At 57.5% G+C, this 25,393-nt stretch overlaps 1 protein-coding gene across 2 annotated transcripts; it reads right to left on the bottom strand.

The window, feature by feature from the left end:
- Positions 1-556: 556 nt before the first annotated feature.
- Positions 557-25,242, bottom strand: LIMK1 (LIM domain kinase 1). Of its 2 annotated transcripts, XM_067705921.1 has the most exons (16): positions 24,987-25,242; positions 23,187-23,283; positions 16,601-16,739; positions 16,137-16,246; positions 14,433-14,639; positions 9,663-9,768; positions 9,409-9,575; positions 8,134-8,317; positions 7,212-7,298; positions 6,755-6,886; positions 5,400-5,459; positions 4,962-5,027; positions 4,456-4,612; positions 2,378-2,433; positions 2,000-2,157; positions 557-1,922 (listed from the first exon to the last, which is right to left on the bottom strand). In XM_067705921.1, the coding sequence occupies exons 1-16, from the start codon at positions 25,039-25,041 to the stop codon at positions 1,760-1,762; spliced, it is 1,944 nt and encodes a 647-aa protein (XP_067562022.1). In that variant the 5' UTR covers positions 25,042-25,242; the 3' UTR covers positions 557-1,759. The 2 variants fall into 2 exon arrangements, with proteins under 2 accessions (XP_067562022.1, XP_067562024.1); XM_067705923.1 differs by lacking the exons at positions 23,187-23,283; positions 24,987-25,242 and adding an exon at positions 19,978-20,302.
- Positions 25,243-25,393: the final 151 nt, after the last annotated feature.

Genomic DNA, 25,393 nt, shown 5'->3' with positions numbered 1-25,393 from the left:
GAGCGGTTGTGATCCATGAGTGATCGCTGTTATTTCAAGCCACCAAATTTAAGTGGTGAAGTGCTACCCGACACCAGATAACTAAACTAACCTCCTCTTTCCTTAAGTGCCCCAGCCAAGGGGTAGCAGCTGCCTCCTGCAGTTCCTCAGAAATGGTTATCTCAGTATCCACTTTTCGCCCTTCCACTGTGTTTTCGCCACCTGTATAAACAATTCCCTGGATTAAATGACCTATATTTGAAATAACTAGCGTGGTTTCTGTTTTCCTGATTGGAGCCTTTACATTTTAGAAAAAAAGCAAGCATGATATAAGAGCAATCCATTCCCTAGTCTCTCCCACTCTTCCCCAATCCTCCCCCCACCACCAAACCCAGCTTTGGAAAGTCCTCACTTGTCCCAGCTGGGCCACCACCTCCATCCCCACCCTCTATGCCCTCCGTCCACACCTCCATTCCCACACCTCCATTCCTGTCTTCCCACAAGGCTTCTAATCCAAAAAGTTCCTCTCTCCTCCTGTTTCCTCAGGGCCCCCAGACACATGTCACAAAGCGGGATCTGGTGGGGAGTACAGAATTTATTTTATTATTCTGAGTCTGGGTTTTGTTCCTTAGACATCGTGATTCCTGGATGGAGGTGACTGTGTCCCACCTCCCTGAGTCAGAGTCCCATGGGCCTGTTTCAATTGCTTTCCAGGTTCAAAGTGCACTGAGAAGGCTTCACAGTCTTAATACTTCCTAGATGCTCAACTGAGGCAAAGTGACAAAATGGCCCCCCCACCCCCGCCCGCCAAAAAAATAAAACCCCAAGCCCCCAGCAGCTGCTGCTGCTGCAGCCGTATGAAAAAATAATACAAACTCTTCTTAAAAAATAGATTACACAGAAAGAACCCAGAGGACAGAGGGGCACGGGGAGGGGCAGGGGCTGCTCTGGCCACTGGCAGGGAGCCTCGGGGAGAGGCCCGGGATGGTGCTGAGATGAACTTCAGGGGGCTGGGATGCTGGTGGACACTGCCTCGTCCACTCTGCCCAGCCTCCCTCTGCTGCTCCTCCCAGCAGCTCTGGCCCTGGGACCACGGCTCCCCTCTCCCTCCAGGGACCCACCCTTCACCCTGAGGCCTGGTACCTGCTTCTCACTAAAGTGGCTTCAATAAAGAAACAAAAAGACCCAAAGCGAGGGAGGGCTGTTGCCCAGCCACGGGGATTTCCACTCCACAGGAGACGACCTCTCTCTGCTTTGGGGGTTTGGATAATTATCAATACCTGACGCTACCTAGACACCCCCTGGGGGGGTGATGGGCCCCAGACTCCCTGTTTGGCTCCTGGGAATAGTGATGAGCCACGGTCTGAGGCTGTCTGTCCTCTGGCCCGGCCTCGGAGGAGCTGCAGACGGGTAGAGTGTGCATAGGACAGCCGGGGCAGCGGGTGTGGGGTAGGGTACCGGGTATGGGATGGGGTACAGCTCACACGGGTCCTCCAGCTCATGCAAGGAGAAGCGTGAGGGGGTGGTCCCACCAAGACAGAGGTAAGGCAGGGCGAGGTGATGGTGTCTGTGCAGCCAGGCCAGCTCTGGGGCCGGGGGCAGAGGAAGGGCAGGGGCCGCGGCCCACAGGGTAGAAGGCAAGTTAGGGCCTGGCGCTGGGGAGGGGTCTGGGTGTCCGCTGCCCCGCTGAGGGTGCCACACCTGGCCACCGCACACAGAGGAATCTGGTGCAGGGTGGGTTCTCCCGAGTCGGGGACAGGGGCAGCTGGGCGGGCCGGTCTCAGTCGGGGACCTCGGGGTGGGCGGGCAGTCCACTCTCGCCGCGCCGGTAGGTCTCCCAGAAGCCCCTGTCTAGCTGCTCCAGCTGTGGGCCCAGTGGCAGGTGGCCAGCCAAGTGCATGCGGAGCGTCTCCAGCCACTGCTCCAGCTTCACGAAAGAGGGCCTGGGGAGACAGGCAAGGGGATGGTGGGTTCGGGCTCTGCTGGGGACCACCCCACCCTAAGCCCCCAACCCACTCACCTCTTCTCAGGGTCCAGATCACAGCAGCACACAGTAATGGGGAAGAAGCTTGGGGGGCAGTTTGGGGGGCAGTAGCGGTCCAGGAAGCCTCGCACATTGAGGCCAAAATCCATGGTGCGCGGCAGGTAGTCTGGGTCAGCGTTCACCCGCCCGATGATCTGTCCAGCACGAAGCCCAGCAGTTACCCAGGGCCCCTGGGACTGGGCACCACCCAGGTGGGTTCGAGGGCAGGTCACACCCGGGCCTGGCGCCCCCTGGACCACCACCCCCCTGGGAATGCAGGTGGCTGTGGGCAGCCCCGTTCCCAGAGCCTCCCCGGCCTGGGCCCCTGCAGACTTCAGCCTGCAGCCTGGGAGTGTGAGCCCACCCTGGACCTACCTCGCACAGGACGATTCCAAAGGAAAACACATCCACCTTCTCATCGTAGCTGCGGCCTGGATGAAGAGACCACTGTCAGCAAGTGCACGGGGCCAGGCATGTCAGCTGGTGAGGGTGCCGGGCCAGGGACCCGCCCACTGGGGGGATGCCCTGGCCAGCAGGTCAGGACAGGAGGCAGATGCTGGAAACCTCTGTAGCATCAGGCCTTAGGCTCTGACACTACCCGAGCCCACCCAGTCTGAGCCAACCTGTTGGCGGGGGTAGGCAGTGGGTAAAGGTGAAAGCCCTGGGCAAGGGGTTCCAGGCCCAGCTCGGTCACTAACCAGCGATGTGACTCTGGGCAGGTCATGGACCTAGTGGTGACCCCGAAAGAGAACTGTGTCAGACCCCTGGAACCTGTGAATGTTATTGGAAAAAGGGTCTTTGAAGTTACGATTAAGTTAAAGATCCTGAGATGAGACAGTCCTGGATTATCCGGGCGGGCCCTAAATGCCATCACAGTTGTCCTTAAAAAAGAGACTGAAAAGGAAAAGACACAGAGGAGGAGGCAGTCACATGAAGACAGAGGCAGAGATTGGACCGATGTGGCCACAAGTCCGGACACGCCAGGATCAGAACCTATAAGCAGCAAGGAATGGATTCTCCCTTAAAATCCCCGGAGGGAGCATGGCTCTACTGGATTTCAGACTTCTGGCTTCCAGAACTATAAGAGAATAAGTGTCTGTTGTTAAGCCACCTGGTTTGTGGTAATTTGTTGCAGCAGCCTCAGGGACTGATACAGACTCTCTGAGCCTCAGTTGCCTCAGCTGTAAAATGGAAACAATACCCGCTCTCTGACGACGTTAAAAATAATCAGGACAGCCACTCTCTATTGAATTCTGACTAGCTTACAAACCTTATCTAATTCTCACATTACTCCTTAGAGATAGGGACTATTAACCCCAATTTACAGGTTAAGCTATTGGGGGGGGTTAACTTTGGTCAGAGCTGGCGTTGAGGTGACCCTGGCTCTGCGGCCCTGACCCTGTGTCTGCGTGTCCCCTGCCTGTGCAGAGGCTTTATAAAGCCCCAGTCTGGGCACACATGGGACCGCTGTGTAACAGGCCTGAAAAAAAAAGAAATGGAGTGGGAGAAAGGGGATCAGTGGGAGGCTGAAGAACGGTCCTGGAGGTGTCCCCATCCTAACTCCTGGACCCTGTGAACACGCTGCCTTATACGAGACTTTGCAGGTGTGACTCAGTTAGGGATCTCGAGATGAGATTATCTTGGATCATTCAGCCGAGCCCTATGGGATCACAAAGGTCTTTATGAAGGAGGGTGGAGGGTCAGGGTCAGGGAAGGAGACGTGACAATGGACACAGATGTCAGAGAGAAGAGGCTACGTTGCTGGCCTTGCTGGAGGAGGGACCAGGAGCCAGGGAATGAGGCAGCCTCTAGAAACTGGAAAAGGAAAGGAAACAGATCCTCTCCCCTTGAGCCTCCGGAAGGAATGCAGCCCTGCTGACACCAGACTTCAGACTTCAGTGAGCCTGATACTGGACTCCTGACCTCCAGAACTACGGGATAATTTGTGGGGTTTTTTAAATAAATTTATTTACTTATTTATTTTGTTTTTGGCTGCACTGGGTCTTCGTTGCTGCGCGCAGGCTTTCTCTAGTTGCGGTGAGCGGAGGCTACTCTTCGTTGCGGTGCACGGGCTTCTCATTTGCGGTGGCTTCTCTTGCTGCGGCGCACGGGCTCTAGGTGCGTGGGGTTCAGTAGCTGTGGCTTGCGGGCTACAGAGCGCAGCCTCAGTAGTTGTGGCGCACGGACTTGGTTGCTGCGCGCGGCATGTGGGATCTTCCCGGACCAGGGCTCGAACCCGTGTCCCCTGCATTGGCAGGCGGATTCCCAACCACTGCATCACAGGGAAGCCCTAATTTGTGTTTTTTAAGCCAAGTGTGTGATGACTGGTTGCAGCAGCACAAGGAAACCAACGACAGGACTCAAAGAGGGGCAGGGCAGGACCTCCGCCTCCTGCAGCTCCGCCTGGGACTGCGGGGCCCTGGGGGATGTGCCAGGCGGGGCTGCCGACTCACCGTGGATCATCTCGGGCGCCATCCAGTAGGGGTTGCCCACCACCGTGTAACGCTTTTTCCGGTCTGGCTTCTTGAGGCTCCGCAGGTCCTCGGGCTGCGTCTTCTCGTCCACCATAAGCCGCGCCAGCCCGAAGTCGGCCACCACCACGTTCTTGTTCTGGGTGACCCGGAAGTAGAGCCACACTGAGACACGCCCCTGGCACCATCTGCCCACTCCCTCCTCGACCACAGCCTGTGGTCCCTCAGTCACTGCCCCTTAGAGCCGGGTTCCCTGGGCCCACTTGTCCCCCATTGAAATACATCCCCCCCCAAAGCTTCTTTCAGGAAGCCTGCCCTGACCACCCCAGTCCACACACCCGGGCCCTCCTCCGGGCCCGCAGCCCCTGGTGCAGCCTCGTGTGGGCGGCTCTCCGTCAAGGCCACGCTGACAGCAGAGCCCCGCCCTCGCACGTCTAGCAGCGTGGTGGGCGGGGCCCCCGCTGTCCCCTCCCGGCCCAGCCGCTCACCTCACGAACCAGGCAGTTGTGGGAGTTCAGGTCCCGGTGGATGATGTTCATGGAGTGGAGGTAGGCCTGAGGGTGGGGGGCACGGGGATCAGGGGGCAGCCGTGCTGAGGGCCCCCAGCCCCGCCCTGGTCACCCCAAGGCTCCCACCTTCCCCTTCCCACTGGATCCCCTCTGTCCTCTCTCAAAGCTTCCTGTGCCTTCCATTTCTAAACTTGTGAAGTTTAGGTGAGCGCTGGAGAACGTGTATTGGTTTTCGTTTTTTGCCGCACCGCGTGGCCTGCGGGATCTTACTTCCCCGACCGGGGATGGAACCCGCGCCCCCTGCAGTGGAAGCGCGGAGTCTTAGCCACTGGACCACCAGGGAAGCCCCGAGATGCTTTTATAAGTGGGGCCTGATCACCCAGCCCACACGCCCCGCGGCAATCGGAGCCTACTCACCATCCCCGAAGCGATGTCCTTGGCAAAGCTCACCCTCTGACTCCACGGGTACTGGCTGTCCTGGAGGTGGGGAGAATGACCAGGATGAGCCAACGGGGCCACAGTTGCAGGACATTGGGTGAGAGAGAGACAGGAAGGGGCGACTGTCCTGTAGGGTCTGATGACACACCCCCAACTCTCTTCTACACCCACAACTGTCCCTTCTTTTTTTTTTTTTTTTTTTGCCATGTGGCTTCTGGGATCTTAGCTCCCCAACCAGTGATTGAACCTGCGGCCCCGGCAGTGAGAGTGCTGAGTCCTAACCACTGGACTGCCAAGGAAGCCCCTCACAACTATCCCCTCTAAGGGCTGTGGGTGAATAATTCAAAACAATTTTCTAACAGAACTGGTTCCAAACAGTGACGGGGTGGGAGATACTCTTCTATAGTTCCTGACCCACCTCCTCTGAGAACAAAAACTCTCTTCTACAAAATCCCATTTTTTCAAGTTTTTAAAAAACCTGAACCTGCTTTCATGGCCCAGCAGAGACGGGCCTGGCAAGGTCGCCTGCAGAGAGCTGCGGTGAGTCACTCTGGAGAACAGGGCTCTGGGCTCAAATCATTTGGGGAAACACCCCATTCTCTCCCCCCATCTCCTTGGAGACCTCAAATGGGAGAGCAAGGACATCAGAACGTATTAAAGATTCAGGTGCAGCCAGGAAGCCTGCGCTGGTGCAGCCCAGCATTTCTAAGTTGCACTGGACCATAGAATCCCTCTGAGAAGTTACACCTGTCTGGAGCCTGCAGGGACCATACTCTGGTGACAGCAGGTAATCCAACCTAAGGGACTGAGGAGGTCTCAGCGGGTCTCTGGGTCTGAGGGTGATGCTGGGGTGGTGATGCTGAGTGTCGGATCCCGGGGCACCGTCAGCATCCCAGGAGAGCTGGAAGCTCCCCTCCAAACGCTTCTTTTTCAGAGGAGGATCGGTAATTTCATCCAAGCTGTCACAGCAGGTTCTGAATTTTATATGTCATGGCAAACAGTAAGTGACTTGGTTTTGCTTAGAAGCAAAACAAAGACCCTCTGGGAGAGGTAACCTATGGCAGGTGCACGGGGTTAACCTGACAGCCTGTGCATCCCCTCAGCAAAGCTGCCACCCTTCTCTGGGCCCCAGCTTCCCCCCCCACCTTAGATGGAGTCAGTTGCTCCCTTATTTGATTCAGAATCAGGGTCTGGAGGGCCTCTGACACCAGAGGCCGATCCCCAGTGAAGAGCCTGGGAGGAAACTGGGACCGACAGAGGAGCCGCTGGGCCCAGGGTCCTAGGGCAGGAGCGGCTGGGACGGGTCTCAGGCAGGGGCTCTGCCCGGCACTCACCATGCCCTTGATGAGGGCCCGGAGCGTGCCACCCTTGATGTACTCGGTGATGAAGTTGAGCCTCTTGTCCTTGTAGAGCACCCCAATGAACTTGAGCACGTTGGGGTGCTCCAGGCATCGCATGACCTTCACCTGGTGGGGTGCAAACAGGCTGGGCCCACATCTCCTTCTCCCCGTTTCCCACCAGAGGCCAACACGGACAGTTCCAAAGATGGAGGAGCCTTCAAGCCCCCGGGGTCACATCTGCCGGCTGCCGTGCTCTTTGCTTGGGCTGCTCCCACCCCCAGCGACGTCCTTGCCCCTCTCGCCCTCCTGGCAGATAGTTTCTCTTCTTCCAGCGTGGGCTTGAGCGACACATCCTCCTGGAGCCCTCTGCCACCCCACCCCCTCTCAATGGCGAAGGGTGGGGCAGGTCCTAGGAGTCTGGTGCAGAGGGTGCAGCAGGCCCCTCACCCACCTCCTTGAGGAACGTCCGCTGGGTCTCCTCATCGAAGCGGATCAGCTCCTTCATCACCATCACCTCGCCTGTCTCCCGGTGTGTCACCTGTGTGGGGACGCCCAGGGGTTGAGACTCAGCACAGGCACGTGCTCTGCTCTAGGCCCGCCCTGCAGGAGGCCCATCCCCACCCCAGGCAGATGGACAGACGGCTTCAAGCCCTTCGCAGACTTTTCATGGGATGCTCGCAGCCCCCGAGGGGGTGGGGCTTAAGTCCTTTACAGGTGAGGAAACTGAGACTCAAGAAGGTTTCCCACCAGGGTCCACGGTCACCCAGGTGGCAGGAAGGGGGGTGGCCAGGGCTTGGGTCCAGGACTACCTGACCCAGAGGCCAGTTCTCTTTCCTCTGCTCTGCTGGGCTGTCTCCTGGAAGTCAAATGGTAGCTCTACCAGAGATTCTGACCAGGGACAGGGGCTGGGGCCTGTCTGCACATGTGGGCAACCTGGCTGGTGCCCTTTGTGTAACTCTGAACCTTCCAGTCTGGTCATAGCCAGGTGACATCAGAGCCAGGGAAGGGCTTGTGTCTTGCTGTGGGAGAGTGTGAAGGGGGTGAGCAGCCCAGAGGCCAGGAGGGGGCTGGTATTGGGCTCAGTAAGGGGGCCTGGGGGAGGGAGCCTTCAGGGTCAGTCCGGGCTGCCCTCCCATCCCCCACCCTGAGGAGCCACTTTTCGTGGTCTATCTATAGTAAGTCCCCTCCCCCTAACTAGCTCAGGGAGGCCCAGGTGGAGGAGAGCTCTGGCCAGCGAGTCTGGAAGCCAGATACCCGTCCACTGGGGCTTCCTGGGGACACTGGTGGGAGGAGGGTGGAGGACCAACGGGTCACACACAGACTGCCCCCCTGCTCCCACCCACGGCCCCATCCCTGCCTGGCGTGCCCTGTACCTTGATGGCCTGGCCGAAGCAGCCCTTGCCCAACACCTCCCCGTGGATGAGGTCCGAAGGCCGGAAGATGCGGTGCGGCCGGCAGACCACACGGAGGGACTCGGAGCGACCCAGGTCCTTGCGCTGGGAGGCCGGGGAGCCCAGCGAGCCGGCGCCCGGGGACCTGTCGATGCTGCAGCTCCTCCTGGGGGGACACACCCAGTGCCCGCTGCCACCAGGTGGGCACCCGGACGAGGCCCCCTTGGGGGGAGGCCAGGTCTTGGCCCTGCCCCCTTCCCCCTACCCGCCATGCCCCATTGATGCCAGTCTATGTACAGTCACCCGTACAGCCAGAAAGGGCAGCAGAGGACAGCTCTTCTGGGGCAGTCATAAGGCTCTTGCCCCATCCTGATGCCAGCACCCAGTGCCCTGTCTGGCTTGGACTTCCTGTTAAGGTAGGAATGTTTGCCCTAGGCCTTCTCTGCCTGGTGACCCTGGATCAGACGCTTTGTCTCCCAGCATTTGAGTCCCAGGCCTTGGAGTGCAGAGGCAGACTACCTGCCCAGAATGCCCACAGGTGGCCTTGCAGGGTAGCCTGAGCTCCAGACAAATGCAAGGGAGGAGGAAACACATGCCTTCAGTACCACTGTTTCTTAGCGTAAAGGCTGTCATCCCAGGTGTCCCCCTCAAAGCCTTGACCAGGAGTCCTGAGCAGACCCCTGCAGTGAGTGGCACGAGGACCAGCCTGCTTCTAGGCTTCTTCCTGGTGCCTCCCCACCTCTCTTTAAGAGGGTACAGAGCACTTGGCCCCTCTGGCCTGGACCACCACAACAGTCCCCCAGCTGTCTCTGGTCCCGGGCACCTCCCTGCAAAGGGGACCAGAGTGGTCTCTGTGAAACACATCACTGTGCTGCAACACCCTTCGGTGGCGCCCCGGGATGGGCAAAGCCCGAAGACCCCGCCACGAGTTTCTGCCTCAGGGCCCATCACTCCCCAACACATCCAATGCCCCAGCATCCTGAGCTGCTGGCCAGCTGCTCCTCGAAGCCAGGGCGCTGGTCCACCCTGGAAGCGCTGTCATCCCCAGCTGGGGGTGCTGCTTTCCCCGTCTGCTCCTCATTCTCCTTCCTCTTTCTAGCCCCCTTCACCCCTTGCCGGCCTCCTTCTTTTTGCAGGGCTGACTCCCCCATCAGACTGTGAGCTACCGGAGGGTAGGGACCAGGTCCCATGCCCCCTGCGGCCCAGCGTCAGTGAAAGTACCAAGATACAGTACATCAAGGTGCAGGGCTGACTTACAGGACAGGCTTCTGCCGGCCGGAGCTGCCCGCCTCCCCGCTGGGAGTGTGAACCGGGGAGACCAGGGGGCTGGACTCAGGCCCGAGCCCGTGGCCCAGTGCGTCATGGGGGTCATGCTCAAGAGTCAGCTGGAGCAGGCGGCTGGTTTCCTGGATCAGCAGATCAATCTGGGGAGAGCAGGAGTGTGGACAGGTGAGTCTCAGGGGTGGTGCTCTCAGGGGAGCACCACATCCAACCAGACTCAGGACCCATACCTCGTCCAAGGGCACATTCCGGATGGGTGTGCCATTGATTTCCAGGATCCGGTCTCCAACGTGGATGGAATTCTTCACATCCGGGCTCATGCAGCCTGGGTCCACTCTGTGGGCATAGAGCGGTGGTCAGACCCCTGCTCACCCCACTAGGTAACCAAGGCCAAGGGGATCAGATCAGGAGCGTGGGGCAAACCATTCTATCTTGTGTGATCGGCAGGTGGCAACTGGCGGGAACACCGAATTCTGGTTTGGTGGGAAGAGTTCTATAGTAATTACAATGCTTGCCCCCTATGGGTGTGGAACTGGAGAAAAGTGGCATGCCCTCCAGGTGTTTGCCCCCCTATACTAGATGCTCGGGGGCTCCTGTTCAACAGACCGTTGTCTCTGCCATGGAGGACAGACCTCTCCTTCTACCTGGCTGGTACGTGTGGGGCAGACAAGCGTCAAAGAGTCCTAAGAGGGTTTGGACCCACTGCTTCCTACCTGACCCCCAAACTTGCCCTGCAAGATGAAGCTAAGGCTCCCACTCCTCTGGGATCGGCGGGAAGGAGCCAGTAGCCTGGGCTGGGCCACAGCTGCAGGGTGGAGATGGGGCTGGTGCCCTGGATTACTCGGCCATAAACTAACTCACGGAATGGCCAACTTGCCAAATTTACTTGCTTCTTTTAACTCCTTGGTGTTAACTGTCTGATTGTCATTTTGTCTTTGTAAAAGCTTTTCAAAGAATGGTCACTTTGTCTCTGACTTGAGATGGGGAAGGGCTGGGGGAGGGTAGGCAGGACAGAAAGGAGACTGAGAGCTTTAAGAAAAACAGATTGCTAGCAATTTTTCAATTATCGAGAGTATATTCTCACATGGGGGAGAAGTGCTTCCTTACACAGGAAAGTCAGGTAATAAATACAGCAGGAAGAACACAGAAAATCACCACTTTGTAGCCATCACAGAATTATCTGTGGATGCTAGAGTCAGTGAAAGGCTGCTGGAAACAGGATATTTACAGACTCATATCTCACAGATGACTCAAACTGGTTACACTGCAAAGGGGAAAAAAAATCCTTTACAGCAGAGAGAGTGGACTGCACTTTAACCAAATAATCGAAGTTGACATCCCCAATAAAGGGAGCACTTCACTGACATCCTGTGTCTACCAGTAAGATGCACAGAGAAGGACACAGCATCAGTTATCTGGTTAAAATGCATGACTTCAACCTAAGGAAGAGGAACCCTCTGTAGAACCCCAACGGAGGGGCATGCTTCCTTAACTGACTTGCACTCTTCACACATGTCAAGGTCATAAAGGACAATGAAAAGCTGAGGAACTGGCACAGATTAAAAGAGACCGAAGAGATGTGAGGATTCAATGCAATGTGTGATCCTGGACTGGATCTTGGATCAAGGGGGAAACTGCCATAAAGGACAGTGTTGAGACAACTGGCAAAATTCGAATGTGGACTGTATACTGAATACAAGTGTCAATGTTAAACTTCCTAAACATCATCATTACACTGTAAGATACAATGGATAATTATGTAAGGGAATGCCCTTGTTCTTAGGAGAAGGTCTGAAGTATGTGGGGGGAGGATGGGTCAATGGTGCCTACAACCTCCACTCAAATGATTTAGTAAAAAAATAGCAATATGTACATGTGTGTATATACAAATAAGTATATATATGTACATACACACAAATACATAGACAGAGGGAGAGACACACATGCCTCAAGTGTGGCAGAAAGTTAAAATTGGTGAACTTAGGTAAAAGGTGTACAGGTATTCAATATACTTATTATTTTAGTAATTTTTCTGTAAATTTGAAATTTTCAGGATTAAAAAAGTTAAAAAATAGTGAATATATTTTCATGGATAAAGACTTCTTATGGATATAGCCTTAAAAATATATTCCTGGGCTTCCCTGGTGGCGCAGTGGTTGGGAGTCCGCCTGCCAATGCAGGGGACACGGGTTCGTGCCCCGGTCCGGGAAGAGCTCACATGCCGCGGAGCGGCTGGGCCCGTGAGCCATGGCCACTGAGCCTGCGCGTCCGGAGCCTGTGCTCCGCAACGGGAGAGGCCACAACAGTGAGAGGCCCGCGTACCGAGGAAAAAATAAATAAATAAATAAAAAATATATATATATTCCTTAGGGAACTGCCTGGTGGTCCAGTGGTTAGGACTCGGTGCTTTCACTGCTGTGGCCCGGGTTCGATCCCTGGTGGGGGAACTAAGATCCCACAAGCTGCACAGTGTGGCCAAAGGGGGGGAGAGAAGCAGGAAAGAATGCTCACCCAGTGAGGGAGGCAGGGAGGAGGTGCCGTGGACCCTCTACTCCTAAAATTCTGCCCAGTTGTCAGGGACCAGCTGGTCTGGGAGTTTCCCCATCTCTCTCACCAATCTGTCTGTTCACTTGTGTATGGAAGGCAGCAGCTGGCCTGGCTGATGCTCAAGATGGGGGTGGAGATGCAGAGTCAAGCCCAACTTCCTCCCCCCCCCCCCCCCAAGTACCATCTTCACTTCTCACCAGTGCTTAGGCATGGGGCCTGGTACCTGGCAGGTATGTGAGAAACGTTGACTGAATCCAAAGAAAGCTGGCACGTGGCTCCCACACCCAGACACGGGGAACGTTTAAAACTATTTCTCAAGGGTCCATGAAGGCCCAGGAGAAATCTCAGAAGGCCCCAAGGTATCTGACTTCCTCATTGTTCAGACAGAGACCCCAAAGGCCCGAGAGGACAAGGGAACTGCTCAACGTCTCATAGCATGTTATCAACTGCGTCAGCCCCTTAACCTTCATTTCTTCTTACATCTCGGACCTTTTCTACAACCTTTAGAATTTTCTTTAGGGATGATCTGCTAGTATCAAATCTCATTTTGTCTGCCTTAACATGTCTTTATTTCACCTTCATGCTTGAAGGATATTCTCATCAAGTATAGAATTCTAGGTTGATGGTTCTTTTTTGCTGAGTGCATTGAATATATCATTTCACTATTTCTGGCTTTCATTGTTTCTGTTGAGAAATCAGGTGTCAGCCTGTTCTGTTTTTGAAGGAAATTTTTTTTTAAATAAATTTATTTATTTTTGGCTGCGTTGGGTCTTTGTTGCTGCTGCACGCAGGCTTTCTCTCTATTGTGGCGAGTCGGGGCTACTCTTCATTGCAGTGTGCAGGCTTCTCATTGCAGTGGCTTCTCTTGTGGAGCATGGGCTCTAGACGCAAGGGCTTCAGTAGCTCTGGCACAGGGGCTCAGTAGTTGTGGCTCGCGGGCTCTAGAGCACAGGCTCAGTAGTTGTGGCACACAGGCTTAGTTGCTCCTCGGCATGTGGGATCTTCCCAGACCAGGGCTCAAACCCGTGTCCCCTACCTTGGCAGGCGGATTCTTAACCACTGAGCCACCAGGGAAGTCCTCCCTATGGGTACTTTTAAAGTCTTTTCTTTTGCCTTTGGTGTCGTAGTTTCACCAGGTGGGGGAATCTATGGGTGAATTTTTTTTTACTTTTCCTGTTTGGGATTCACTGGGTTTCAGTCTGTGGATTGGTATCTTTTAATCAGCTCTGGGAAGTTCTCAGCCATCATATCTTCAAATACTGCCTCTCTCCCATTCTCTCCGCCTGTGATTCTAGATGGATGATTAGAGCTGCTCACTCTGTCCTCCGTACGTCTTAACCTCTCTTTCCCTATTTTCACCTTGCTGTGTTTTTGCTTCTCCCTTCAGCTGTTTAAAACCCTCCTCTACTGCTAAACCCATCTTTCACTTCTAGGGGTTCTATGTGGTTATTTTCCAAATTCATTTGCTCTTTACTCACTTTTTCCAAGGATCTCTTATTTATTAAAACATATGGAGCATAATTATTTTGTACTGTTTCTGATAATCCTACTATCTGCAGGTTTTGCAGGTCTGCTTCTGCCACCTGTTGTTTCCGCTGGTTCCTGCTCACAGTGCCTTGTTCTCTGTGATTTTTGACCAAATGGCTCACCTTCCTTGGGACGCTTATCTCAAGAGAAATTCTGTGAAGCCTGGAGGTGGGTTCCTCCAGAAAGGATCTGCGTCTGATTCTGTCGCGGCCTGAGGACATTACCCCTAGCGGAGAAGTACTTTAAACTTTTACAATTTTGCCTGGAGGTTTTCTGAACCACCCAGGCATGTGAACTTGGTTGGCAAACCCAAGTGTATGAATTCTCAGGGGAGATTCCCTCTCCCCTTCCATTTAGGTTCAAATCAGTTTATTTTCTAGTTCTGGGAGTTGGTTGCCAGGGGCGGCAGGGTGGGCGGCTGGTGGAAGGTGTGGTTTATTTCTTGCTCTTCCTCACCCTGAGAGCCCTTTGGGGGTTGCAGCTTTATGGGGTGGGGAGGCGTTCTCTTATTAGTCTCACTTTCCTTGAGCAAGGCAGGGCTTTGAGAGACTCAGCCATGAGAAGACTCGAAAACTGAAGCCTAATTCACCCAATTCAGATTTGCCCTTAAGTCATGGCTGCCTTCCGTGCTCTGCTGACACCCCTGGGCTCCTTCCTTCACTTATTCCTGACCTGGTTACTTCTCTTTCTTGTTGGGTCATGCAGGGATTAAAGAAAACATTTAAAATATTTTATCTAACATTTGTTATTTTTTTTGGAGGAATGATTGGACCAGGCATCTGGTATACCAGTTGTCAGAGCTGGGTTCCATCTGGGCCCATGTGCTCACTCATTCTCATGGCCCCCCTGCCCCAGGGTCAGCCACCCACCTAGACATCCGCGCCCACAGCTGCACCAGCTGCAGCCTCAGCAGGCCAGCCACTCACCCCTGGACGCGGACGGTGTGGGAGTGCTCTGTGCTGCAGCCTGGCGGGCCGTGAGGGGGGTCGATGGAGACCGAGAGACCACGTTTGCCATGAGCCGAGGCTGGGATGGATACGAGGGTGACTGTGTGGGGCAGGTGGGAGCTGGGGGAATCAGGCAGGATCTGCTCAATGACGGGGGTCACCACAGTCTGGTAGTAGCAGTGTCCGCTGCAAGAGCCACAGGCGGTGGGGACCCAAAGAGCGGGAAGAAAAGTGTGTCAGGACAGTCACCAGCATCACCCCCACCCTGATCCCTCAGCCCCAGGCTCTCTTCTCCTCCCACCCTCCCCTCACTGCTCCCCAAGGGAAGAGGAGGAGCTTGGCTGCCTGATGGGCTGGGAGCAGGAACTGGGCATGCTCAGCCCAGCCTTGCCCCTCTCCGGGGCTCACTCTAGGTTGTCTATGCTCTGTCAGCTGGCCAAGATGAGGCCTGGGGATAAGTCCAGTTCAGCAGGAAGTCATTAAGAGTCCATTCGGGATCCTCAAAAGTCATGCTGCCCTCAAATCCAGCTTTATCAGTGTTGCCATAATAAAGAATTTGTCTGGTCTTTGTCCCTGGCTCCTGGGAAAGAGGCTCTAAATCCTTGGAACAGGAGTATCTTCCTTTTTCTTGAGCCCTTCACACACTTGAGCTAATGTTAATGAGATGACTCAGGCAGCAGGGAGGTGGGTGCCGGTCACCAGAAAGACTGACCACGTGATGAGAGGGCTATGGCTCTGACCCAGCCTGACCTCGAGGAAACTGAGTTCAATCCATGCCCAGTGATTCAATCAATTATGCTACATAATGAAACCCCAATAAAAACTCTGGTGATGCCAGGGAGGACGGGTCACACGTCTTGATTCCATGGGTGGAATGCTCAGAAGCTGTGCATTCGAGACCCTCCTGGACCTCGCCCTTTGCGTCTCTTCATCTGGCTGGTCCTGATGTGTAGCCTTTAGTAAAAAACTACAATTGTGAGTATAGCGCTCTCTTGAGCTCTGAGTCACTGAGCGAAGTAGCAAAGCTGAGAGAGCTGTGGGAATCCCTGACTTTGCAGCCAATCGGTCAGAAATGCGAGCAGCCTGGGGACTCCCAAACTTGTGGCCGGTGACTGAAGTCAGGGTGAACTTGCTGGGGACAGGTCCTGAGCTCACAGGGTTGGTGGTAACTCTGAGGGTTGGTGCCAGAACTGCACAGCAGTGATGTCAGTAAGAAAGCTGATGTCTGTGGGACTTCCCTGGTGGTCCAGTGGTTGAGAATAAGCCTTCCAAGGCAGGGGATGTGGGTTTGATCCCTGGTCGGGGAACTAAGATCCCACATACCGCAGGGCAACTAAGCCCGTGCACTGCAACTACTGAGCCCACGCGCCGCAACTAGAGAGCCCGTGCGCCACAACTAGAGAGAAGCCCGCGCGCCACAACAAAAGATCCCGCGTGTCGCAACTAAGACCGGACGCAGCCAAAATATTAGATAAATATTAAAAAAAAAAAAAACGAAGAGAAAAGAAAGCTGATGTCTGAGGCTTTCTCCACCTGATTGCTGTGTCTTATATTTCCCAGTGGTTTCTACACTGTCACTATGACTGCCCCCCACATGGAAAGGGGAAGGGCCCTGGCGTGGGAGACGTGTGACACCGGGGGGGAGGGGTGCACGCCAGGCGCAGGGAAGGGCGGGGCACTCACCAGTAGAGCTTGGAGTGCTCCACCAGAGTGTAGGTGTCTCCATCACCAATGAAGGTCCCACATGTGAGGCAGATGAAGCATTCGGGGTGGTACTTCAGCTCCCCGGCCACCTGGAAGGGGAGTTGGGGGGATGGGGACAAGCCACCTCAGCAGCCCCTTCAGCCCCCATAGCTCCTCCCCTCGGCCTCCTCTCAGAAGGGCAGCCCCAAACCAACTTCGGGGCAGACAGAGTTGCCTCCATAATAGCGGGCTGAGGGATACAGACAGAGAAACAGGCTCAGGAGGCACAGAGAATCAGAAAACTAGTGAAAAGAACAAGAGAGATGATGGGAGAGAGATCTGGAGCAGGGAAACCTGTGAAAACACATACACATGCACGCACGCACGTGCGTGCACGCACGCGCACACACACACACACACACACACACACACGTGAGGTGTGTGAGTGGGGGAGGGGTGCTTACCATGACCAGCCCCTTGGTGATGTGCTCTGAGCACCCGTGGCAAGACTCGCCATAGCGGGCCCAGTAGTCCTTCTTGCAGAAGAGCTGCCCATCCTTCTCATAGTACTGGTGTGAAAGGGAGGCACTGCATTCGCAACACCTGGGTGGAAGGGGAGCTGGGGCTCAGAGGGGCCCACCCCTCCCACACACCTGGGCCCTTCCAGTCTACAGGCAGCACTAGAGAAAGGTGTACCCTCTGGACGGGAGCAGCCTGTGCCGGGGCACAGGGCTTGGCAAGTGGAGCCGGGGATGGATTCAGCGCCCACCCCCACCCCCTCTGCCGTGGTCCCTCAGCCCGAAGCCTTGGTACTATGTGCAGCCTGAACAACCACTCTCAGCAGTTCTGCACCCAGGGTGTCTGGCCCACTTGCTAGACCTGGACTGAGAGGTGCTACTCATCTGAGTCCCCTGTCCCTTGTCGTGAAGGAAGATGGCCAGCGAGGGCAGGCAAGTTACTCTCAGTCACCCACCAGTCAGGCCCAGGGAGGGCTGGAACCTGGGAGCCCAGGATTCAGGTTGGGGGGAGCGGGGCTGGAACACACTGTGAGCCCCACTCTTCCAGTCTAGTCCGCTTCCTCTCCCTCCCCCTCCCCCCACTCCCAGCAAAGTGGAGGCAGCTCTGGCAGCTGATGTAGATGGTGGTAACCTTTCGGCGCCGTGAAGACCTACTAAGTGCTGGCACCTTCCCATTTTCTTGCTTAATAAATTTACTAATTCTCACAGGCCACCATGAGGCAGGCATGGCTACCCTCGTTTTAGAGATGAGGCAGATGAACTTAGGAGGGTCTACCCTGCCCAAGGTCACAGAGATGGGCACCATAGGCCCCATGAAGATACTCCCAGTTCCACCAAGATACAAGGCAGGAGTTCAGCTCAGTATAGACCAGTCAGTCAGTTAAGAGAGGGGATCTCCAGGCTCCCTAGGCTTCAGCCAGCCCCACGAGTGCTGCCAGGCACAAGAACGGGGTTCAGCATAGGCAGCGGGAAGGCCTGGCTGGTGGGGCCCCTGAAGGGCAGATGGGGAGAAATGATGTACAGGCTTCTTTCTATGTGCCACCCCCCAGGCCAGGAGCTAGACCTACATGCCTGACGTCTTTCCCATCAAGTGTCCTGGTCGGGTGGGGACCAGCAGCTCAGCTAAGCCAGGGTAATAAGCAAATGCTATAATGTGGGACCCCCAGTGACTGACACCCTCCTCAACCCCGGGCACAAGCCCCACTGGGTTCTGCAAAGCCTGACCCAGGGTCCTGGCATGCACAGGTACGTTTGGGCCGGAGTACACACTGCGCAGAGAACGGCTAGGGGACCCGTCCAGCTCTGTTGCTGTCTGGGTGCTCTGGGTGAGGTACCAAGGTCGCATAGGGATAGGAGGGCCCAGGCTCAGAGCGCATGGTTCAGTGGGGGAACAAACCAGGAGACAGGAGGGCAGGAAAGACTGGGGCTGGGTCAGAGAGCACTGTGTACCAGGCAGCCGGGAAAGCCTCTGCTCTACCGTAGCCTGCACAGGGCAGCACTCATTGACTGCACTCAATGACTGCTCCTGAACTAGGGAACTGGGGAGGGGAGGGGGGGAGGAGGAGGGGGAGGAGGGAGGAGAAGGAGGGAGCGCAGAGCAGCAAGAGTGCTGCTGGGACACTGTCCCTTTAAGAGGATCCAGCCAGTTCCCCATTGTCTGGTAGCCTGAGGGGAGGGGCTGGGGACCACAGCTTGGGGCTTTGGGCAGGGGAACACAAAATGCCCGGGTTTTGGAAGCCAGGAAGGCGGGGTCTGATGAGCTCTCTCAAAGGGATCCGAGTGGGGAGGGAAAGCCTCTGGAGGCAGCGCTGGGATGCGGGAGGCTGCAGCGGAAGCAGCGGCTGGACGGGAGCCATGACGTCATCTGTTGCCCCTGCAGCCCTTCCTGCCCCCACAATCGCTGCGGACTGCAGTGGGTGGGCATCTTACCACGGGGCGGGCGACAAGGCAAGGAAGGCACCGAGCCAGGAGGGAGGACACCCGGGGACGGGGAGGTCCCCGGCGCAGCCCCCAGGGGGCTCTAACCTAGCAGGAAGGTGCGCAGCAGGAGAGCAGGCTCCGCAAAGAGGCGGGGCGCAGGCAGCGCACGGTGACCTTGGGGAGATACCCCACTCCCTGTGCGGATCGGTGATTCACTTCGCCCTTCCACTGACCAGACCCACCAGCCACGAAGCGCGTCACAGGAGTGTCACCGCGGGAGTCTCCCCCACAGCCCCAGGCTGCAGGAAGCAGCCCCCCTCCCCCACCTCGGTGGGCGGGTCAGTCGGGGCTCTGGAGCGGCCGCCTTCCCCCCGGGGAGAGAAAGCTCTTCTGCCTGCAAACTCCTAGTCCTTCTCACGCACAAACATTCGTCACTGTAGCAGCCCTGGAAGACCCCACGTTGCTTCACTCAGGCTCTGTGAGTGCAGTCAGCTCCCTGATAACCACTTCCCTGAAGCCTGATCAGATGCGCCCATGGCCCCCCACGCAGCCTGCACCGCCGCCCTCTGCCATTAACCTGCCGGCTGCCCGAGGTCCCAGACCAGGCACCTACAAACGCTGGTGCCCGAAGAGAACAGAAGTGCTTTCTGCCAGACTGGCTCACTCTGTGCACTCAACCAGGAGCAGTTCCCACCCCCAGCGTCCTCAGAACTGCTCCAGGGTACCCTGGCTCAGCCTCCATCTCAGATAGGGGATCTAGCCCAGGCTCACATAGTAGTTTGGTGGCTGGCGCCTGGGGCCTCAGTGGGCCTTTGCCGATGGAAGGCACACAGGAGCCCCTGACTCTGTGCATCCCCTCACCCCTCAGGCCCACATCCGGCCAGGAGCCAGAGGAGGCAGGTGGGGCAGGACATGCCTGGCTCTTGGGGTGCCCCCCAATGCCCCTGCCCCTACAAAGGGTGTCAAGAGAGTAATACCAGGTACAGTGTAGCCCTCTCCCAGAGCAGCAAAGGCAGAGCCAGGCTTGAGCAGGAGAGGAGGGCACTGTGGGGCTGGAGGGGGGATGAACAGGCCAGGCTGGGAAGCAGTGGAAACCCCTACAGCGACAGGTCCTTCCCTCCCAGGGGTGCCCTCTACCCAGAGCCACATCCCTGGACACCAAGGGTGAAAAAGAGCAGCTGGGGGACCAGCCTCAAGGGAGACCTGTACCAGAAGGGCTAGGAGCCTCAGCGGTGGCCTGCTTCCCCTCGACAGGCGGCCAACAGTGACCAAGGAGTTTCAGTTCTCCTGCCCCATTGCCCGGCCTCAGGTGGGTCTGTCCCACCATGGCCTCCAGCCCCAGCCCTCACACCAGGGGCCCTGCCCGAGGCCTGGGACAGGTGGGGAGGGGGCTTTCCACTTACTTAGCCCCTCGGAGGAAGCAGCATCTTCTCAGGTTCGAGGCCAGCATCCTTTGCTGCTACCTATCGCAGGGGGGCCCCAGAGGCCTACGGGGAGTGCAGGCGTGGGCCGGACAGGCTGTTTCCCTATCCTACTCCAGGCACTCAGGATTGGAGGCTGCAGAGGGAGGGGCCAGCGTGGCCACACAGCAGGGGAGGAGGATGCAGTGATGTGGGTGCAAGAGGACTTGGTCTTAGCTCACAACAGGAAGCAGCTGAAGGGCCTACTGCCTGGGCTCTGGTGCAGGCGGGGAAGCTTGGCCGGCACTGTGTCCTCAGCCCTGCACACCCGAGAAAGGCACCCTCCGTGCCCCCCCCGGCCTCTGCTGTAACAAAGGCACTGGAGCCTCTCTGGGGACAGGGAGCAGCTGCTTCTTCTGGTGCTGCCCCCGAGGGAACAGAGCTTGACTTCCATGGACAGTCCATCCTCTTTGCCTGCAAGTCCCCCAAAGAGGGGGGCATCCCAGCCCAGGCTCCGGCCCCCAGTGCCAGCTGTGCACTCAGCCTTCCTCACCCAGGGTCAGCCCAACTAGCCTCCGGGGAGATGTTACCCGAGTTACGGCAGCCCCAGGGCTCCTGAGCTGCAGGCTTCTGGGAAGGGACCTCCCAGAGGCAGCAGCTGGGCAAAGGGAAGCCTGGACCCCCCTGGGCCTGGCCACGACCTCCCAGGAGGCTGGAACAGAGAAAGGGGCTGGCTCTGCGGTGACAATGGGCCCACAGCAACTCTGTCGCTGCAAGGCTCTCGGAGCCCAGGGGCTGGTGGCAGCCCCGCTTCACGGCACTGAGATGCTTCCAGGGGCCCAGCAAGCAGCGACTCCTCTCTGAGCTGCTTTCCTGACTGTCAGGGGAGTGAGGACACCGTTGGCCTCAACCAGGTTTGGGGGCTGTTGGGACCACACGCCGCGGGGCCAGAAACACTGTGTAAGTCGTGGAACCATGTGGAAGCCATGGCTCTTACTGCCTGTGGGCCCTCCCTCACTGTGGGAGCCTTCCCTGTGTCCCCACTGCACCGGGGCCTAACCCAACGTGCCCCCTCCCTACCGCCCCCTCCCGGGGCCTTAGCCCTCTGCTGGTTAACAGGGCAGGGACCCCTCCAAAGCTAGGTTCCACGCATCCTGCCCCAGTGCTGCCCTTCTGTGGCTTCTGTGGCTGCACGCCTGGCCCTCCCCCATGTCTCCCAAGGCTCTACCTCCCTCCCCACCCCATGCACCGGGGCCCCCAAAGTTCTTCCCTGGATTTCTCTTGGCCTCTTCTCAAATCCCATCCCCCAGCACTGAGTAGGCTGTTGTCTCTGCCCTTCCCACCTCTGACCGGTCTCAGATCACCTCGGCCAGCTTTCGGGAGGGCACTGCCTCCCTGGCTAGCCTACTGCACCTCCACCTCAACAAGGACAGGGCACAACTCCTCACCAACACGGCCCCCAGCTCCACCAGAGCCAACAGACCACTGGCCTCCTCTGCACCCGGGGTGAAAAACCAGACTCTGCTGTAGATTCTGCCCCTGCCACTCACCAGCCCCCAGCTCCACCCCACAGCCCCTGACTTCTTCAGCTCTGCAGTGACTTGGAGTGAGACAGACATAGGTTCAAGTCCCAGCTCTGGCTGTTGCAACTTTCAGCAAGTTACTTGATTTCTCCGAGCCTCCATTTCTTACGTGGAAATCGAGCGAATAATGGCCCCTCCTACCGTTATGGTGAAGGTTTAATGAAATGACATTACAAGAGTCACCAATGAATAGTGGCTAATGTGACTAATCCTTGCCAAATATCGTCCCTTCTAGATCTGAAACTCTCTCCACTCTTAGTCACTGTCCTATGTCAGGTCTTATGGGCACAGAGCCCCGAACTATTGACAGTCCCTTCCCTGCCATGTTACCACCATCTGCCCACTGGGATGGCATTTTTCAATAGCACTTCTGCCCACATCCCTCCCCTGCTTTCTGACCCTCTCTGCTGGCTCCCTACTGCCCTCAGAAGCTACTGATCTTGGCATTCAGGGCTCTTCACTGAATCGATCCTAACTTTGCCTCATCATCATGTCTCTCGACTCACTCTGTTCCAACCAGATGAGCTGATCCCGGGCCTTCAACGGTTTGCACGGTCCCACCTCCCTGTCTCTGACTGTTCAGAGGCCCTTTCCTCCCCGAAGGCCTCCTCCTGAACACCTGATTGGGAACCCCAGGACACGGAGCCCGCCTCTCCTCTGGGCTCCCCAGCCAGTGCGCGTACTGTGTGTTCATTTCGCTCACTGGCTGTGTATCTTCGGTCAAGAGAATTAACCTCTCCGTGTTCCGATTCACGGAGACAACACGTATCCAACTATAAAAAGTCCTTAAAACAGTGCCTGGCCCTTCCTAAATTGTAGAAAATGTTAAGACATTTTTATAAAAGAAAAATAAAATCCTTGTCAGAGCCTCCCACTGCCTAAATTAAACTCCTTCGGCCAGTGGTTGATGCCCTGACCCCAGCTGGGCCTCGCCACTTTACCTTCCCTCCTTTTGGGTGCTTTCCTGCCTGAACTCTGCCGTTTACTGACTGGGCCAGGCCCCGTCACCATTCTACCCTTTGCACCTGCTGGGCCCTCTGTCTGGAGCTGCTTCCTACCACACTTCTCCATGTGGGAAATCTCACATCCCCAGCTCTGGCCCTACAGAGCTATCTAAGGCTACCCCCTGCCCCTGCTTCTCAGGACGGTGCTCCTGAATTGCTGGGCCACCTCTGGGTCCCCATGTGCTCCACCACAGCTCTGGTCCTACTCTCCTACACTTGGGAGTTGGTGTCCGGAGGGAAGGGACTGGTCTTACTGGATATGCATCTTCCAAACTAGCCTGGGGCCCATGAAGGAGGCCCAGCTCCTCCCAAGGCCTCTCTCTGGAGCACCAGCACCCGGAAGGCAGGGGCACACTACCCTCCACTCCTCCCCCACCAAGGAGCCAACAGGCCTTGGTATTACGAGCATAAACGCAAGTCTCGCCTTTTCTCTCCTTTTCTGTCTAGAATGACAAAAAAGAAAGGCCTCCAGGGATCTTCTAGTCCAAATGCTTCATTTCACAGATGGGGAAAACTGAAGCCAAGGACTTGCTGGAAGTCACAACCAGAGATGGCACCAGGAGGGATGGCCACGTCTCTGGCAGGCCTTGCTTAGGGCACCCAAGCTCAGGTCAGCCTGCCCTACCTGAAGCAGTCTGCGTGCCAGTCAGCATTCAGGGCCTGGAGGTACTGGCCATCGTAGATCCTCTGGCCGCAGCTTGCACACACGGGCAACTCGCTTCCTGCAGGGGTGGAAAGGGCATTAGGAACCATTCTCAGGAGGCGCAGTTTGCTGCAGGCCTGCCCTGGCCTGCGCCAGCTCCACATGCACCTCCACGAATCCTCCTGTACACACGCAGCGCCCAGGCTGAGCAGTCGCTGTACAGAGCAGGAGAGAGAATGCAGGTCTGAGCGTCTTGCTGAGACCACAGCTGAACTACCAAGCTCCTCTGGGCCTCAGTTTCTCTCTCTGTAAACTGAAGAGGAGGAGCAGGTGTCCGCCAACCCCCAGCAATGGCATCCTTCAACTCAGGGTCTGGCACGGTAAATGCGGAGAAAGAAAGCAGCATGATTTGGAAATAAGGCAGTGGGTGACACTCTTGTCACAGCCCCCCTTCCTCTCCTGCCTGCCCAGTCCCTTCAAAGGGCAGGGACTGGACAGGGCTAGGTTGGTGCGTCCTGTACTGAAGCCCCCTGGAAGGCTTGGCTATGCCGTGGCCTAACATGGGGCCAGGGCCGTAGGACTGGGCTCCCAGACACCTGCTCCAGGGAGGCCCGACACCTCTTCAAGACGGCCACTAGGCATGCTTAGTCATCCCTGGGGCCTGACACCCTTGGAGCTGGGTGGGCCCTGGAAGATCTCCCAGCCTGCCCCTTCCCATTGTACAGTTGGGGAGACTGAGCCCTGGAGAAGGTAAGGCTTGCGGGGTCACCAGCCAAGCTCCAAGGCCACAGTCTGCCCCTCCATGAGGACCCAGGGACCTAGGAGCTACCATAAGGTGGGCCCCTGCTCCAAGTGGGCCTTCAGGGACCTGGGGGAGGGTTGGCAGTAGCCCCAGGGGAGGGCAGGGCTGGAGGAGCTGGCATAATAGGACTTTTGTTGAACCTGGTGGACCTATGAGATTGCTTGGATGAGGAAACCCAGGAAAGGAGACCCCAGGGAGAGAATCTGGGGGTCTTCATAACCCTAACTGTCCTGCAAACCCAAGCCTTGGGCCCCAGTAGGGGGAAGGGGCAGAAGAGGCGGCTAGGATGAGAGTCATCTTCCCAGCCAAGACTGATGGCAGGCACTGGGTTTGGTGCAGGGAGAGGGGGTGGGGGCCCCAGCATACATCCAAAAGTTCCCCAGAGGCGCATCTCTGCTCTGTCCATTCTGCCCCCAGGCTCCCAACACCAGCACCACGGGCCAACTATGTGGCCCTCAACTGTACAAACGAGGAAACTGAGGCCCAGCAGGCAGCACCTGGCTCAAGGTCACGGAGCCGGCCAAACGCTGGGCTGCGAGTCAGGGCTGAGGCTTTCCCAGCGACTCTTTCTTCCAAGGCCTGTTCCAAGGGATAAGGGCGAGCCCCGGGTGGACACAGCTCGCGGATGGAGGCCAAGACTGGGCGAGCTGTGCCTGGGATTCCTCCCGGGTGGTCGTCGGTCGGGGGATGGGAGAAGGCGGGGATGAAAGGGAGGAGGGGCCCTCCGACTGCGGGAGGGCAGCCCACCGGGGCCGAGGAGGGGGAAACAGGGTGGGAGCTTTTCAGGGAGGGGCCTGCGGGCTTCGGAAGGACGAGCTCATCCCGGAGGACACAGGGGCGCGGCCTCGCGGCAGACCCAGCCTCCGCGGCGGCCAGGCCCGGCCCCCACCCGTGCTCCCCGCTTCCCCTTCTCCCCCAGCGCGGTGCGCCCGCCCGCCCGGCCCCTTGGTCGGCGCCCCGCCGGCCCGCACCCCGCGCACCTTCCTCTCCCATACGTTCTTCCCTCCAGGTGCAACAAAGTAGCGTCAACCTCATGCACTCGGCGGGGGGCGGGGCCCGGCGGGGCTGGGGCTGGGGGCGGCCCGGGCCCCGCAAGCTCGCCCGCAGTCGCCGCCGCCGCCGCCGGCCCGGGAGGCGGGGGCGGAGAGCGCGGGCCGCGCAGGGATGGGCTCGGGGCTCGCGGTGCCGCCGCCGCCGCCGCCGCCTCTCAGACACCGGTTCCGGCACCGGCTCCGCGCCGCGGCGGCCTGGGGAGCAAGCGGAGGGGCGGGCCGGGGCGGGGCCTCGGAGCTGCGGCACGGGGGCGGGGCGGGGCGCGGGCGAGCGGCCGAACTGCCCTGCGCGGCCCCGCCCCGCGCGCTCGGCGGCGCCCCGCCCCGCTCAGCTC

Source organism: Pseudorca crassidens, chromosome 15 (assembly GCF_039906515.1).
Source record: "Pseudorca crassidens isolate mPseCra1 chromosome 15, mPseCra1.hap1, whole genome shotgun sequence".
In the NCBI taxonomy this organism is placed as follows: Eukaryota; Metazoa; Chordata; class Mammalia; order Artiodactyla; family Delphinidae; genus Pseudorca; species Pseudorca crassidens.
The sequence above is the reverse complement of the archived record's forward strand: the minus strand, read 5'-3'. Positions and strand labels throughout refer to the sequence as shown.